This window comes from Pelophylax lessonae (genome assembly GCF_965119305.1).
Source record: "Pelophylax lessonae genome assembly, chromosome: 7".
Classification (NCBI taxonomy): Eukaryota; Metazoa; Chordata; class Amphibia; order Anura; family Ranidae; genus Pelophylax; species Pelophylax lessonae.
The window spans coordinates 65,312,926-65,328,805 of NC_138774.1; the positions used below are offsets into that span (position 1 = coordinate 65,312,926).

At 45.4% G+C, this 15,880-nt stretch overlaps 1 protein-coding gene across 1 annotated transcript in view; it reads right to left on the bottom strand.

Moving 5' to 3' along the window:
• LOC309560463 (uncharacterized protein) overlaps positions 1–15,880 on the bottom strand; it is a gene marked incomplete at its 3' end in the record, with an annotated part of 164,790 nt that overhangs the window by 25,846 nt on the left and 123,064 nt on the right. The window contains exons 21-22 of the mRNA XM_082264096.1: positions 14,921–15,105; positions 8,847–9,009 (exon numbers count right to left, since the gene is read on the bottom strand). Coding sequence (XP_082120222.1) covers positions 8,847–9,009; positions 14,921–15,105 — 348 coding nt within the window. The remainder of the gene's footprint in view (positions 1–8,846; positions 9,010–14,920; positions 15,106–15,880) is intronic.

A 15,880-nucleotide genomic window follows, 5' to 3' on the forward strand; every position in this document is an offset into this window, starting at 1 on the left:
CCCGTCAGAGCAACAGACCATTTGACCATAACAGTAGGGTGCATCTAGGTGTCTACATCAGTTTTGTTTTGTTGATGTATTACCAGGGGGTTGACATGCCAAGAACACATACATGTTTGTTAACATAGTGTTGATATGTTGCTAGATTAAAAACATTTACGAACTGTATATTGTGATGAGAAAGCTTGTTGTCTAAGTGGAGATGGGGGACCAAGCAGGGCTGTGAAGGTTTTCGATCTGGCACCAGAAAGTACTATGGCTATGCTGATAGTATGTTTCAAGGTGTAAATGCTGCTGATAGGCTACAAAAATAGCAATAAGTTAAAGTGAAAAAAAAAAGTACAAAAATATATTCACAGAATTCTAAATGTCACAGGGCACGTAATTGCATAAAATATCAACTTAAATCATATTATTGAAAACCCTAAACAATTTTGACCACTGATTTTATAGGTTTTTATTATACCTAATTATTAAACCCAACATTTTATGTAAAAACTACATGCCATTTGAGATTCAGAATTGGGTTATTGTTTTTATATATTCTATTAAATGTTGTACACTTTGTTAAGCCCCATTCAGGACCCTCAAAGGGGAACTTTTATAGGCTTTAATCAGTAAACTAATTGTAAAAGACCCTCACACTACCACATAAATACATAAATCCATCTGTTCTGCAAATGTTCCTAGACTACTGTCCCATCTGGTCAGATGTTCTTAAACTTTTCTCATAGTTTTAAATGTTCTTGGAGTTTTAGGGAATTCACCCTGCGAAAAAACTCAAAGCGAGACTCCACTTTTGCTGAGAAAAAAAACATTCCCCTCTGGGTAATCTCTGTACGTTGTAAGGATTAAAACAACCTTTGTTGCAGATTCCTACCTTTTGTTATTCTGAAGAAATCCCTCTGTGTTTCTCTGTGCCCATAAGGCAAATGAATCTAATGGGAGTGGTTTCATAATTGTCAATCAGCTGTGGCACCTGCAGAGCACTAATGAGGAAATCTCCTGGGCCTGCATCCCATTAGATGTGTTCCTATTGGGAGTATCTCACCAAACATGCCATTTTTGTTACAGTGGATGTCTGAAATCTGACTTGTATCTTAATGCAGACTTCTGGGAAAATCAGTGAGCCAATCACACATGCAGGAAATTATGTTTCTGGGATGTGTTCATTCTGTGTACAGAACAGCTCCAGATAGTCATATTGCATTGCATTTACAGAAAACTACAGTGGCTGCAGATTGAAAAGGAAAGATAATTTTTTTTATAACATTCAATGACAATGTTACGTGTGTCACAATTGTATATGCTATATTGTTTTTTCTTTATTTGCTATTTTTTTTTGCTCACAAAAGTGGAGTTACCTGTTAAAGTGGAACTTCACCTGAAAAAGGAATTTCCACTGATTCTCACCCTCCCCCCTCCTCTGAATGTATTGTTTTTTTTTTTTTTTTTTACTGAAAGTGGGTATTGATTTCTGTTAGGTACCTGCTCCAGAAGTTCAGCCAGCCTCCTCCCTGCCCACAACCTCCTAGGACATATCACTTGTCTTAGGAGACTATGGGACTATTGAGAAAGTGCAGCGAGACTCATGCATGTGCAGTGGGGAGATGGCTGAAACACAGCCGGCTTCCCACAGGTAAGATAGAGGCGCGGGGGGACCAAACACCAGAAAATAACCAACCTGGGTAATGACAGCGCTGGATTCCTGTGCTGGCAATTGTCTCTTTACTAAAAGTCAGCAGCTACAGTATTTTTAAAAAAATTACCAAAGATCCTCTTTAACTGCTTCAGAATCGCCCCATGTACATATACTGTGGCAGGGCGGCCCTTTAGCGCAAAATCATGTACCTGTACATCATTTCCAGTCTGGGACGCACATGTGCGTCACCCACAATCCGCTCTCACTGTGATTGGACACAGTGGGAGCTGAGCAGCAGGTCCGGCGGACCTGATGTTTGCCGGCACCCGGCGATCGTTTCTGAGAGAGGCAGAACGGCGGTCTGCCTATGTAAACAAGGCAGACCGCCGTTCTGTCAGAGGGGAATATCGAGATCCTGTGTTCCTGAGAAGGAACACGGATCTCTGTCTTCCCCCAACCAAAGCATCCCACACACATTTAGTAAGCACTCCCAGGGAACACATTAACTTTTTGATCACCCCTGATGTTAACCCCTCCCCTGCCAGTGTCATTAGTACAATGACAATGTATTTTTTTTTAGCACTGATCACTGTATTAGTGTCACAATAGTGTCAGATTTGTCCACTGCAATGTCGCAGTCCCGCTAAAAACCACTGATCGCCACCATTAATAGTAAAGAGAAAAAAAAAATCCATAAATATATCCCAAAGTTTGTAGACGCTATAACTTTTTTTTACATTTTTTTACTGGATATGTTTTATAGCAGAAAGTAAAAAAATATAGATTTTTTTTTAAATTTTCTTTTTTTGTTTATAGCGCAAAAACTAAAAACCGCAGTTGTGATCAAATAAAAAAAGGACACGCAATTGTCAGTTAAAGTAATGCAGTGGCGTATCGCAAAAAATGGCCTGGTCATGAAGGGAGGTAAACTTTCTGGAACTGAAGTGGTTAAATATCAGAAATAAACAATTTGCACATAATAAAATGGTTTGCAAAGGTATTATTTACGACTTTTGCCTAAAAGCTGATGCATTCTCATGACTATTTTTTTTTTTTTTTAAATGATCCCTACGTATCACCACAAATGCTAGAAGTAATACTTTTGGAGCCATTTTTTTAATATCTAAACTGATAAGCTAGAATATAAATGTGCGACCTATTTGCGATTTTGGATATTGTAGTGTTCTGCTATTCTTTACGATGCTTGATGTATTTAGTATTTATTACTCTGACACAATTTCATCTTTTATACTAAATGGCAAATGGTAAATTTAGAGCTTATGATGTGTTTTTTGTATTAAAAAAATCAAAATGACTCCAAAACAGTTTTACAACAAGCTGGCAGGAGAGGCAGTGATGTCACAATCTCCAATTCATAGCACAACTACTACAGTGACTGTCAGCTTCCCAAGATCCATTAGGCAGTGGCGGAACTACCAGGGTCGCAAAGGTCTCACTTGCGACTGAGCCCTGGAGTTCCACCACTGTAGGGGGGACGGCATGTTCCACCACTGTGGGGGGGCACCCGCCACTGCTTCTAGTTAGAGGCATTGGGTCAGGAGGTACACTGTGGCTGAAGCTGAGCACACACTGTCACTGCCCACCTATCCTCTCTGCCCATTGCTGCAGAGTCAAGTCAGATGCCATTTTGGGAGCGCTAAACTAGAGGAGAAAGCCAGCTGACCAGCTGACGGCCAGTAGAGTGAAGGGGGAGGAGCTCTCTACTCTGCGAGGAGACCTCATGTCAAGAGAAGCATCACTGGAGACACGGGAAGTGAGCCAGATGCAGGCAAAGACACACTGAGCAAGGAGAAGAAGGGGGAATCGACTGACACTGAGAGCAGGTGAGGACCAGTGTTACTGATCCCATCCCCCCACCACCACTGCCCCTGACTGATCACATTCCCACTCCCCCCATCTGGCAGCTGTGATGGGGGGATAGGGATAACATCAATGGTGGCAGTGGGGATAAGGATGACATTAGTGGCAGTGGACTGATGTCATCCCTATTCCACTACTGCCACTGATGTCATCCCTATCCCATCACCAGCACTGCCACTGATGTCATTTCTATCCCACCACTGCCACTGATGTCATTTCTATCCCTCCACTGCCACTGATGTCATCCCTATCCCACCACTGCCACTGAGGTCACCCCTATCCCACCACTGCTACTTACAGTATGTTATCCCTATCCTCACCACTGCCACTGATGTAATCCCTATCCCAACCACTGCCACTGATCACTGATGTCATCCCTACCTCCCCATCATCACTGCCACGGATGTCATCTCTATTCCCACCATCACCATTGCCACTGATGTCATGCCTATTCACCCCTATGCACTGCCACTGATGTCATCCATATCCCACCACCACCACTTCCACTGATGTCATCCCTATTCCACCACTGCTACTGATGTCATCCATATCCCACCACCACCACTGCCACTGATGTCATCCCTATTCCCACCACTGCCACTGATATCATCCCTACCCCCATAACTACTACCACTGATGTCATCTCTATCCCCCATCACCACTGCCACTGATGTCATCCCTATCCCTCCATCACCACTGCCACTGATGTCATCCCTATCCCTCCATCACCACTGCCACTGATGTCATACCTATCCCCATCACCACTACCACTGATGTCATCCCTATCCCTCCATCACCACTGCCACTGATGTCATCCCTATCCCCACCACTGTGACTGATGTCATCCCCACCACTGCTGCCACTGATCCATAGGGGGGGCCCTTCCCGGTTTCCCTTACACCAGGGCCCTGATGGTCCTAGTTATGCCTCTGCCATTAGATATGAGATATACATATTTACATTGTGCCAAGCTGTATTAATGTCAGTATGTAATAAAGATCATTCCTGATATTCAGTTTTAAACCTGCATCATTAAAAACTAAACTATCAATAAATGCTGTATTACGTGCTGTTCATATTTATACAGTCAATATGAGATTTGTTTTCTGTATTCTGCAAAAAACCTGATTGATCCTGCTGTTTTCTCTCCCTCTCTCATGTCCATGTCCCCAGGGCCGGACTGGGAATAAAATTCAGCCCTGGAAAAAATGTCATACCAGCCCCATAGCATTATTATACCGGCCCAACAGCATAGCGCCATTATTTCCTTGTTCATAAAAGGGAAAACCATGCATTTTAAAGCAAATTTGAAGAGTGTATTATCATAGATAAGATAGATATGAAAGCATATAGTGCTTTATATATAAAAGAGCAAATTCTAGTTAAAAGTGGTAAAAGTGCGGACATGGTAAAGGACATGTCAGGGGCTGTGCGGACATGGTACAGGACATGTCAGGGGCTGTGCGGACATGGTACAGGACATGTCAGGGGCTGTGCGGACATGGTACAGGACATGTCAGGGGCTGTGCGGACATGGTACAGGACATGTCAGAGGCTGTGCGGACATGGTACAGGACATGTCAGGGGCTGTGCGGACATGGTACAGGACATGTCAGGGGCTGTGCGGACATGGTACAGGACATGTCAGGGGCTGTGCGGACATGGTACAGGAGATGTCAGAGGCTGTGCGGACATGGTACAGGACATGTCAGAGGCTGTGCGGACATGGTACAGGACATGTCAGAGGCTGTGCGGACATGGTACAGGACATGTCAGGGGCTGTGCGGACATGGTACAGGAGATGTCAGAGGATGTGTGGACATGATACAGGAGATGTCAGAGGCTGTGTGGACATGGTACAGGAGATGTCAGAGGCTGTGCGGACATGGTACAGGAGAGGTCAGGGGCTGTGCGGACATGGTACAGGAGAGGTCAGAGGCTGTGCGGACATGGTACAGGAGAGGTCAGGGGCTGTGCGGACATGGTACAGGAGATGTCAGAGGCTGTGCGGAAATGATACAGGAGAGGTCAGAGGCTGTGCGGACACGGTACAGGAGAGGTCAGAGGCTGTGCGGACACGGTACAGGAGATGTCAGAGGCTGTGCGGACATGGTACAGGAGATGTCAGGCGCTGTGCGGACATGGTACAGGAGATGTCAGGCGCTGTGCGGACATGTTACAGGAGATGTCAGAGGCTGTGCGGACATGGTACAGGAGATGTCAGAGGCTGTGCGGACATGGTACAGGAGATGTCAGGCGCTGTGCGGACATGTTACAGGAGATGTCAGAGGCTGTGTGGAAATGGTACAGGAGAGGTCAGAGGATGTGCAGACATGGTACAGGAGATGTCAGAGGCTGTGCAGACACGGTACAGGAGATGTCAGAGGCTGTGCGGACATGGTACAGGAGATGTCAGGCGCTGTGCGGACATGGTACAGGAGATGTCAGGCGCTGTGCGGACATGTTACAGGAGATGTCAGAGGCTGTGCGGACATGGTACAGGAGATGTCAGGGGCTGTGCGGACATGGTACAGGAGATGTCAGAGGCTGTGCGGACATGGTACAGGAGATGTCAGAGGCTGTGCCGACATGGTACAGGAGATGTCATAGGCTGTGCGGACATGGTAATGGAGATGTCATAGGCTGTGCGGACATGGTACAGGAGATGTCAAAGGTTGCAGACATGATGAGGGGGGTGGGATGAGTGGCAACAGGGGTGGTGGTGAGGGGGGTGGAATCAGTGGAAGGGGTGGTGATGGTGAGGGGGTTGGGATAAGTGGCAGCAGGGGTGGTGGGATCGGTGGCAGCGGTGGTGGTGAGGGGGGTGGGATCAGTGGCATCAGGGGTGGTGGTGAAGGGTTTGGGATCGGTGGCAGCAGGGGTGGTGATGAGGGGGGGTGGGATTGGTGGCAGCGGTGGTGGTGATGAGGGGGGTGGGATCGGTGGCAGCGGTGGTGGTGATGAGGGGGGTGGGATCGGTGGCGGTGATGGTGATGAGGGGGGTGGGATAGGTGGCAGCGGTGGTGGTGATGAGGGGGGTGGCAGCGGTGGTGGTGATGGTGATGAGGGGGGTGGGATCGGTGGCAGTGGTGGTGGTGGTGAGGGGGGTGGGAATCGGTGGCAGTGGTGGTGAGGGGGGTGGGAATCGTGGCAGTGGTGGTGAGGGGGGTGGGAATCGGTGGCAGTGGTGGTGGTGGTGAGGGGGGTGGGAATCGGTGGCAGTGGTGGTGAGGGGGGTGGGAATCGGTGGCAGTGGTGGTGAGGGGGGTGGGAATCGGTGGCAGTGGTGGTGGTGGTGAGGGGGGTGGGAACCGGTGGCAGTGGTGGTGGTGGTGGTGAGGGGGGTGGGAATCGGTGGCAGTGGTGGTGGTGGTGAGGGGAGTGGGAATCGGTGGCAGTGGTGGTGGTGGTGGTGAGGGGGGTGGGAATCGGTGGTGGTGGTGAGGGGGGTGGGAATCGGTGGCAGTGGTGGTGGTGAGGGGAGATTGGTGGCAGTGGTGATGGGGGGTGCCATCCTCCCCACCGCCACTGCTTCCCCCCATCCTATTAGGGATAAGATCTGTGGGGTGGTGAGATGAGCAGGGGGCAGTGGTGGTCTGGTGGAGGTCAGAGGATGGGATCAATAATTACACTGCAGTCTGCTGATTTTTATTACTTACTTGGTCAGACAGTCGGACTCATGCTGCTGGGCTGGCGTCTGTGTAGTGGGTCTCTCTCTCGGCGCCGACACCGTGACCGTCCGTCTTGCTGACAGTCACATGATCCACCGCCGGCCGGTGTTCCGTGAGCGCCGCGCAGCCGCTCCCGCCAGATCTGACGTCATGCCGCTCATATCGGCTGACGTAGTAAAGACTTCACCAGGGCTGCAGCGGGCATCAATAGCGGCCGCATCTTAAAGCGGCCACAATAGCGGCCGCGTCTTAAAGCGACCACAATAGCGGCCGCGTCTTAAAGCGGCCACAATAGCGGCCGCGTCTTAAAGCGGCCAAAATAGCGGCCGCGTCTTAAAGCGGCCACAGCCTTGAAGCGGCCCCAGGGCCGGCGGCCCACCGGGAAATTTCCCGGTATCCCGGTAGGCCAGTCCGGCCCTGCATGTCCCCACTGCAGTTGGGAATTTCGCAGCTCAGTGTTGGCAGCTAATGCACATGCTCAGTTTTCAGTGAGTTTCTATGCTGAGCATTTCTTCCCTATTACATCTGAACAGCCCATGTGATTATAGAGTCACACATGTGGGCGTATACACAGTGGTAAATGACAGCCCACTCCCTCCTACCTTCTTCATGCCCACTAACCAGCTAAACACAATGGGGACGGGATATTACATGTAGATTGATGGCGGCTTCACCTCCTTGTTATTCTGAGACACAGGTTGGAGGTGTGTGTCACAGCCTTCATTACTATTATTTAGTGTTGGCTCCCCCCTCTTTGTGATCCTTGGGAGCACCAAATGACACAGTATTGGTCTTTCTCCATCTGGCAATCAGTGTGCCCCAATACCTGGTGTGCAGGATACACTCCCCTGTCACCTGGAATCCCATCTGGTGGGGCACGTCTCTGAGGGACAAATGTTATCCTTTCTGACAAAAGCATACATTGTGAGTATTTAATATTTGCCATGATACTGTATGGTTTACCTGTAACAATACGAATTGTTTACTCAGTATATTTGTACATATATTCATATGTTGATCATTACACCCCTAGACCATTGTATCTTTCTCTTAGCCTCCCCTGAAGAAGGAATTTCTTATATTCCGAAACATCTTGGGAATCTTCTTGGGAACTCCATATCTGGTTTGGCCTCTGAACCCATGACACCAACCCCGGGTTCCTATATGAGCTACAGGGTACTGGACCTTTATACGATTGTATGGATATGTTTATTTGCTCTTACATTTTGTATTCTGTGATTATTATCACTATTTTATATTGTCTGAATATACTTTATTGATTTTATTACATCATACTCTCACTACTATTATTACTTACTGCCTTTAATGTCTCAGTGGGTTTTTCTTTTTTCGATTCGTAGTTAGGGATGTGACAGCTAGTCATCGGACTTTTACAACACTGAACTATTTTTTTTTTCCAATGGTGACATAGTTGCCAATAAATGAACATTTTTAAGCACAGTGGTGAAGTGTTAGGATCTCTGGTAGGTTTTTATTGCTACATGCAACCCCATTGGAAAGATTTCCCTCACTTCCTGAGGTCCTACTCTTTTTCTACTATGTTCAAAACCAATATTAATATAGGGATAGAGTTGGGATCCAACATTTCAGTAGCTAATTCAGGACAACTAAAGAATGCAACTTGGTCTCACCATGTTCACCTATGAAGTTCAAGAACACAGGATAGTCTCCTCTATCCCCAAATACTTCATTTTGATCAATTAAGGCCTCCTTCACAGCATCATATCCACATAGCACAATTCCAGGATTAGGCCCCAGGTACAGAGTGTAGACTGGTCCATACTTGTCTTTCAGCTGCAAAAAAAGTGAAATGAAATCTCACATACTTACATAGGTTAAAAAAGACAAAAAAATAAAAACATTTGAAACTTGTATCCTCAGAACCCTAAGGGTCCATACACACTGAGCGTAAAAAACGCTGCTTACACATGGGGTTTTTTTTTCTCCTGCCAAAAGAAGCAGCACAATGTTATACTATGTGTCCATGCACATTAGGCTCCTTTCACACGGTCCGCTCTGTCGGCGGAGTCCGTGCTGCTCAGCAGGGGATCAATACACAGATCCCCACTGAGCAGGCAGGTGACAGCTCCCTCTCCGCTCTGTGTGCAGAGAGGGAGGTGTCAGAGCCCCGCTGCTCTCTATGGGGGACAGGCGGTCCGCTCTCATCCGATCCCATCCAAACTGATCCCCTGGATGGATGGAAAATAGGGTTTCCATCCGTCTAGATTTGGCGGACAGGATCGGATGCGGATGGCAGCGGGTGTCAGCGGACATGTCTCCGCTTACATCCGCAGCCCTATAGGGTTGCATGGAGGATCCGATCAGATCCGCCTAAAAAACTGACAGGCGGATCTGATTGGATCGTTCGTGTGAAAGGACCCTTAGGGTGTTTAAAGGCATATTTACAGAGGAGAGTTTAGAGGCAGAAAAAAAAAAAAAAAAAACATCACAAGTGCGTTTTTGAGAGGCGTTTTCAGGCAGAAAAAACTTTAAATGATCATAAACACTACAATATGCGTGCAATAGGACTAGAGCCACTACAAGCAGTATTCATGCCACTTTTTCTGCCAGTGGTTATGGGGGTTGTCTACTCTAGCAGGATCCCCAGATCAACAATTGACAGTGTTATTTCTTATAAACATTGATAGCCAGTTATCTGGAACATGCAACTCACCTTTCCATATGCAGGGTTATACTTCTTTTCAATGGAAACAGTGCAATTGAACAACTTGGCAACGGAACATTTAGGAATTCATACAAGGTGATCATATCTTCATTAGATCGATTATTCTCGAAAGTGAATAAATCTAAATTTCTCATCGCTCGGGTCATCCAAGCTTCTTATTAATCAAGTTGCCCTTCTGTCTGGTAAATATTCTTCTAATTAATTGGTGCCCAACATTGAACTGCACATTCAAGAAGAGATCTTGATAATGCTTTCTTAAAGTGAAAGATTATGAGATGAGAATGTCCACACAATAAAATGTGTAAAGATTCACTTTAGTGATTCAATTTTGTAAAATAAAATTAAAATCTCTGTTTACTTGTTTCATCTGCACTTGACTGGATAATTGAGGTGTAAACATTCTCAATTCTCTTAGTAAATCAGCCTCTATGTCTCTCTATCTCTCTCTTAAATCTAGAAATTATGAGCTGGAGTTCCCTACTCTAAGGCCCCTTTCACACATACGGTCCGTTCAGTTCATCAGTTCAGTCACGTCAAATGTATCAGTTTTTCATCCGTTTTTCATCAGTTTTTCATCCGTTTTTCGTCAGTTGTCATCAGTTTTTCATCCGTTTTTCGTCAGTTGTTATCCGTTTTTCATCAGTTGTTATCCGTTTTTCATCCGTTTTTCATCCGTTGTCGTCCGTTTTTCATCCGTTGTCATCAGTTGACATCAGTTTTTCATCCGTTGTCATCCGTTGTCATCAGTTGACATCCGTTTTTCATCCGTTGTCATCCGTTTTTCGTCCGATCCGTTTTTTTGACGGATGAAAAATAGGGCATTCATCCGTTCAAAAAAACGGACATTGACGGAAGTGGATGAAAACGGATGTTAACTGATGATCATCAGTTGTCATCCGTTTTTACATAGAGATGCATTGATGTCCGTTTTTCATCCGTCAACGGATGGATGAAAAACGGACAAACGGACAGCATGTGTGAAAGGGGCCTAAATGTAGTGTTTGTAGCTGAGCTGAAACCAGCCTCAACTTGCTAGACCACTTTTACATGGGTGGACTGTGCTGGTCCACATGTCAGTTTTTTAAGCGGACCCGATCGGACCATCCATTGCTCTCTTTGGACTGGCGAGTGTTAACACATAATATGTCAACAGACATCTGATCCAATCCTAACTGCTAAAAACAGACGGATGGGACATCTGTTCCCCATCCAGCTGGCAGATCTGATTGGATGACAGTTGGATTGAAAAAGGAGAGTCAGTCTGTTTTCATCCGACCGCCCATAGAGGATAGTGGGCTGTGTCCGTTCCTGCATGTGCATGCCTGTGGTATGTGGTTGGTTAGTAACTGGTAACCACCGTACATTTAATTTGTTTTTTAACCGTGTGTGAAATGAACATAGACTGTTTCAATGGATACATTGTCCTCGGTGTTTCTGGGCTTTTGGTATCACTGCTAGTCAGCCCTTTGAGGTCTTATCATTTAGTGCATATATGACACCCACAAGTAATTTCTGGAGCGCCTTGTCAGTGTTATGTTCTCATGTGTTTCTCGCCACTATCCCAGTGATCATTCTAAGGCAGCCCTTCTAAATGACTATTGATATCTGGATCACTCATTGGGGTGGACTTTTTATCAAGGTGGAGTCAATCTAGCACCTTACAATGCTGTTGTCTGTTCCTGCTCTGCATAAGCAGAGCGGACATGGACCCTGTCATCCGCCTACTCAGCAGGGATCGATCGACAGATTCCCAAATGAGCAAGCAAGTCCACTGGTGGAGTCTGTCCTTCTGAAAGAGCTCTTACTGCTATCTAGGTCTGTTGGGTTTTTCCTAAGCCAACAATCAACATTTTTAAGTATATTTACGGTTTTGTATTGGGCCGCATTCATAGCTTTCTTGGGCCGCAGGTTTGACACCCGCACCCCTATAAAAGAAAGTATCTTGCTTGCTCTTGAATCTGCAAGTTGGCATCATACTGTATTCATGTGTTCGGAACATGTCTTACAACTACCTTTTACTTTAGTATTCAAGTAGGGCATCTCCATCTTGAATTTTCACACACACACAAACACACACACACTGCATCTACCACTGTTAACATAGCTCCAAGGTTTGTTTTTCAATACTGTCTTCATCTCCAATGGATAAGTATACCATCTCCACAACACCCCACATGCCAATGTGTGACATGATGTCATTGGGGAGATGTGCAATTCATTTCAGTCCAAATGTGAATTCTGACAAATTTTTGGTTATGGTTCCCCGTGATCGGGTTATTCCACCCCTTAGCTATTTAAGAAATATGATGCGGCGCAGCAGGCAGTTGTCTGGAGCGAGTTAGGTGAGGCTGGAAGTTTTTTTCTTCTTTTTTCAGGTCTGGTGGTGGTGGCAGGTGTCGTGATTGACGATGGATCTACATAGGGGGACATTGTTTTACATTTTTTAATAAAGGAATTGTCAAAAACTTGTGTCTATTCACTTTTTACACTTTTTTGGTGAATAGGTAGGCCATACCCATTCACATTGGGGGGTGGGGGGGTAGGGGTATCAGATTCTGGGGGAATCAGATTTGGATAAGCCCCCCTCCTGCCCAGGGTTGTGGTGAAGAGGCCCGTGTCCCCATCAAAATGGGGACAAGGTGCTTTAGGGTGGGGGAGAAAAGTTGAAGGCATGTGGCACTTACTCATCCCCCCTTAACTGGCCTGCTCAGCCACATTCTCAGATAACGGTCTGGTATGGATTCTGTGGAGAACCCCATGCCCCCTTATTAAAGAGGGCCTCCCGATTCCCATAAGCCTCTCGCTCGCAAACACCTAAAACCACTGCCCAGGGTTGTGGGGAAGAGGCCCTTGTCCCCATTAGCATAGGCACAAGGTGCTTGGTTTGGGGGGGCAGAGTCCCCCCCCATCCCAAAGCACCTTGTCATCGTTTTTTAAGGACATGGCAGCCGGCTTCCCAGTCCGCTCCTAAACAACCAGCTATTCTTCACACAGAATTCATATTGGTCGATCATTTTTCAACCGTTCTGAAAACCGTTTTAAAAATTTGGAATTCCCTAGGAAATTAGTAAACTAAACAAAACTAAATGAATTCCAAAATGAATCATTGAAACAAAATTAGTAACATAACGAATCTATCTGAAACAAAACAAATTTTTCCATTGCTGCACATGTCTAGTCAGTGGGAGAGAAGTATTTTCCCCCCAATAGGAGCACACATATTAATAGAAACAAAGATTCTAACCCTTCCCAAATCTAACCAAACCTAAAAAAAAAGTTTTGCCAAGACCTGAGACCTGGGTTTTAATGGATGCGTGTGCAAACAAAATGTGCAGAATGTGAGCAATATACAGTATCTCACAAAAGTTAATACACCCCTCAGATTTTTGTAAATATTTTATTATATCGTTTCATGTGAAAACACTGAAGAAATGACACTTTGCTACAATGTAAAGTAGTGAGTGTACAGCTTGTATAACGGTAAAATTGCTGTCCCCTCAAAATAAGAAAACACACAACCATTAATGTCTAAACCGCTGGCAACAAAATTTAGTAAACCCCTAACTGAAAATGTCCAAATTGGGCCCAAAGTGTCAATATTTTGTGTGGCCACCATTATTTTCCACCACTGCCTTAACCCTCTTGGGCATGGAGTTCACCAGAACTTCACAGGTTGCCACTGGAGTCCTCTTCCACTCCTCCATGACAACATCACAAGGATGGTGCATGTTAGAGATCTTGCGCTCCTCCACCCTCCATTTGAGGATGCCCCACAGATGTTTAATAGGGTTTAGGTCTAGAGACATGCTTGGCCAGTCAATCACCTTTACCCTCAGCTTCTTTAGCAAGGTAGTAGTCGTCTTGGAGGTGTGTTTGGGGTTGTTATCATGTTGGAATACTGGCCTGTGGCCCAGTCTCCGAAGGGAGGGGATCATGCTCTTCTTCAGTATGTCCCAGTACATGTTGGCATTCATGGTTCCCTCAATGAACTGTAGCTCCACAGTGCCGACAGCACTCATGCAGCCCCAGACTATGACACTCCCACCACCATGCTTGACTGTATGCAAGACACACTTGTCTTTGTACTCCTCACATGGTTGCCGCCACACACGCTTGACACCATCTGAACCAAATAAGTTTATCTTGGTCTAATCAGACCACAGGACATGGTTCCAGAATTCCATGTCTTTAGTCTGCTTGTCTTCAGCAGACTTTTTGTGGGCTTTTTTACGCATCATCTTTAGAAGAGGATTTCTTCTTGGAAGACAGCTATGCAGACAAATTTGATGCATTGTGCAGCGTATGGTCTGAGCACTGACCGGCTGACCCCAACCCCTTCAACCTCTGCAGCAATTCTGGCAGCACTCATACGTCTATTTCCCAAAGACAACCTCTGGATATGATGCTGAGTACATGCACTCAGCTTCTTTGGTCTACCTTGGCGAGGCTTGTTCTGAATGAAACCTGTCCTGTTAAACCCATGTGTGGTCTTGGCCACCGTGCTGCAGCTCAGTTTCAGGGTCTTGGCAGTCTTCTTATAGCTTAGGCCATCTTTATGTAGAGCAGCAATTATTATTTTCAGATCTTCAGAGAGTTCTTTGCCATGAGGTGCCATGTTGAACTTCCAGTGACCAGTATAAGAGAGTTAGAGCGATAACAACAAATTTAACACACCTGCTCCCCATTCACACCTGAGACCTTGTAACACCAATGAGTCACATTACACCGGGGAGGGAAAATGGCTAATTGGGCCAAATTTGGAGGTTTTCACTTAGGGGTGTACTCACTTTTGTTGCTAGCAGTTTAGACATTAATGGCTGTGTGTTGAGTTATTTTGAGGGGACAGCAAATTTACACTGTTATACAAGCTGTACACTCACTACTTTACATTGTAGCAAAGTGTAATTTCTTCAGTGTTGTCACATGAAAAGATATAATAAAACATTTACAAAAAAGTGAGGGGTGTACTCACTTTTGTGAGATATTGTACAAGAAAAAGGTCTGCCCAGACTTGCTCACCTTCATAAGTGAGGCACCAATGTCTTTTGTGTTGATCTGCAGCAGATTCCCAATGAATGGTAAGGGCATGGGTCCTGGAGGAAGTGATGTCTTCTCCTTTAAAATCCTCAGGGATGTCATTATAATACATAGCACACAGAAGATGATGGTGAGGACAAGTGTGCCATACCAATCCATATTGCAACCTGCCGCATAAACAATTAAAAATACCAAACATGTAAAACAATCCCTAGCAAACCTGTGTAGGCCATCTAGATGTATCTACAGGTGGTGTGGCCTGTGTGATTGCTCTAAGCAGATGAATGGGCCAATAACTGCTGCTCCCCCTTAGGTGCTGATGCTACATTCTATACACAAACAAGCCTTCTTTTTTCCTTTTTACTATCTGCTGATGAACCTCTATTAAGTTTACCAGATCAATGGCCTTTATGGGAATTCCCTTCATAGCATAGGCAACACAAAAACTGGAGGCATTTTTTTAAATTGTAAAAGTGATATATTTTTTCTATAAACCCCCCCCCCCCCATTTTATTTTATTATGGCATGAAAAATAATCCGCAGATATAGTAGTATATTGTATATAATTAGCCATTTACCTGGTGTTCTTGCTTGCAACCACGGGCTTCGGTCATAATGTATTTGCCAGGTTATCTAGGGGTTCAGGGTTACAGAGGCATTCAAGAGGGGAACTAAGTAGATATGCAAATACTGGGATTTTCCTGGTATTACATAACAGTGGCTCTTGGCACTGTCCCTCACTTGGCACTGAAAATTGGAGTGGTGAATTATATTATATATCAAATGAGGGTGAGTCTATTTATATTCTCCACCCTATAGTCATTAAACATTTGCTATCTCATTTTAATGAATTCTTGACACCTAACTGAGTCCCATTTACTTTATAGGAATTTAATAGCAAACTGCAGATGAATGCCCCTATAATTCAAGGGACTTTTACCT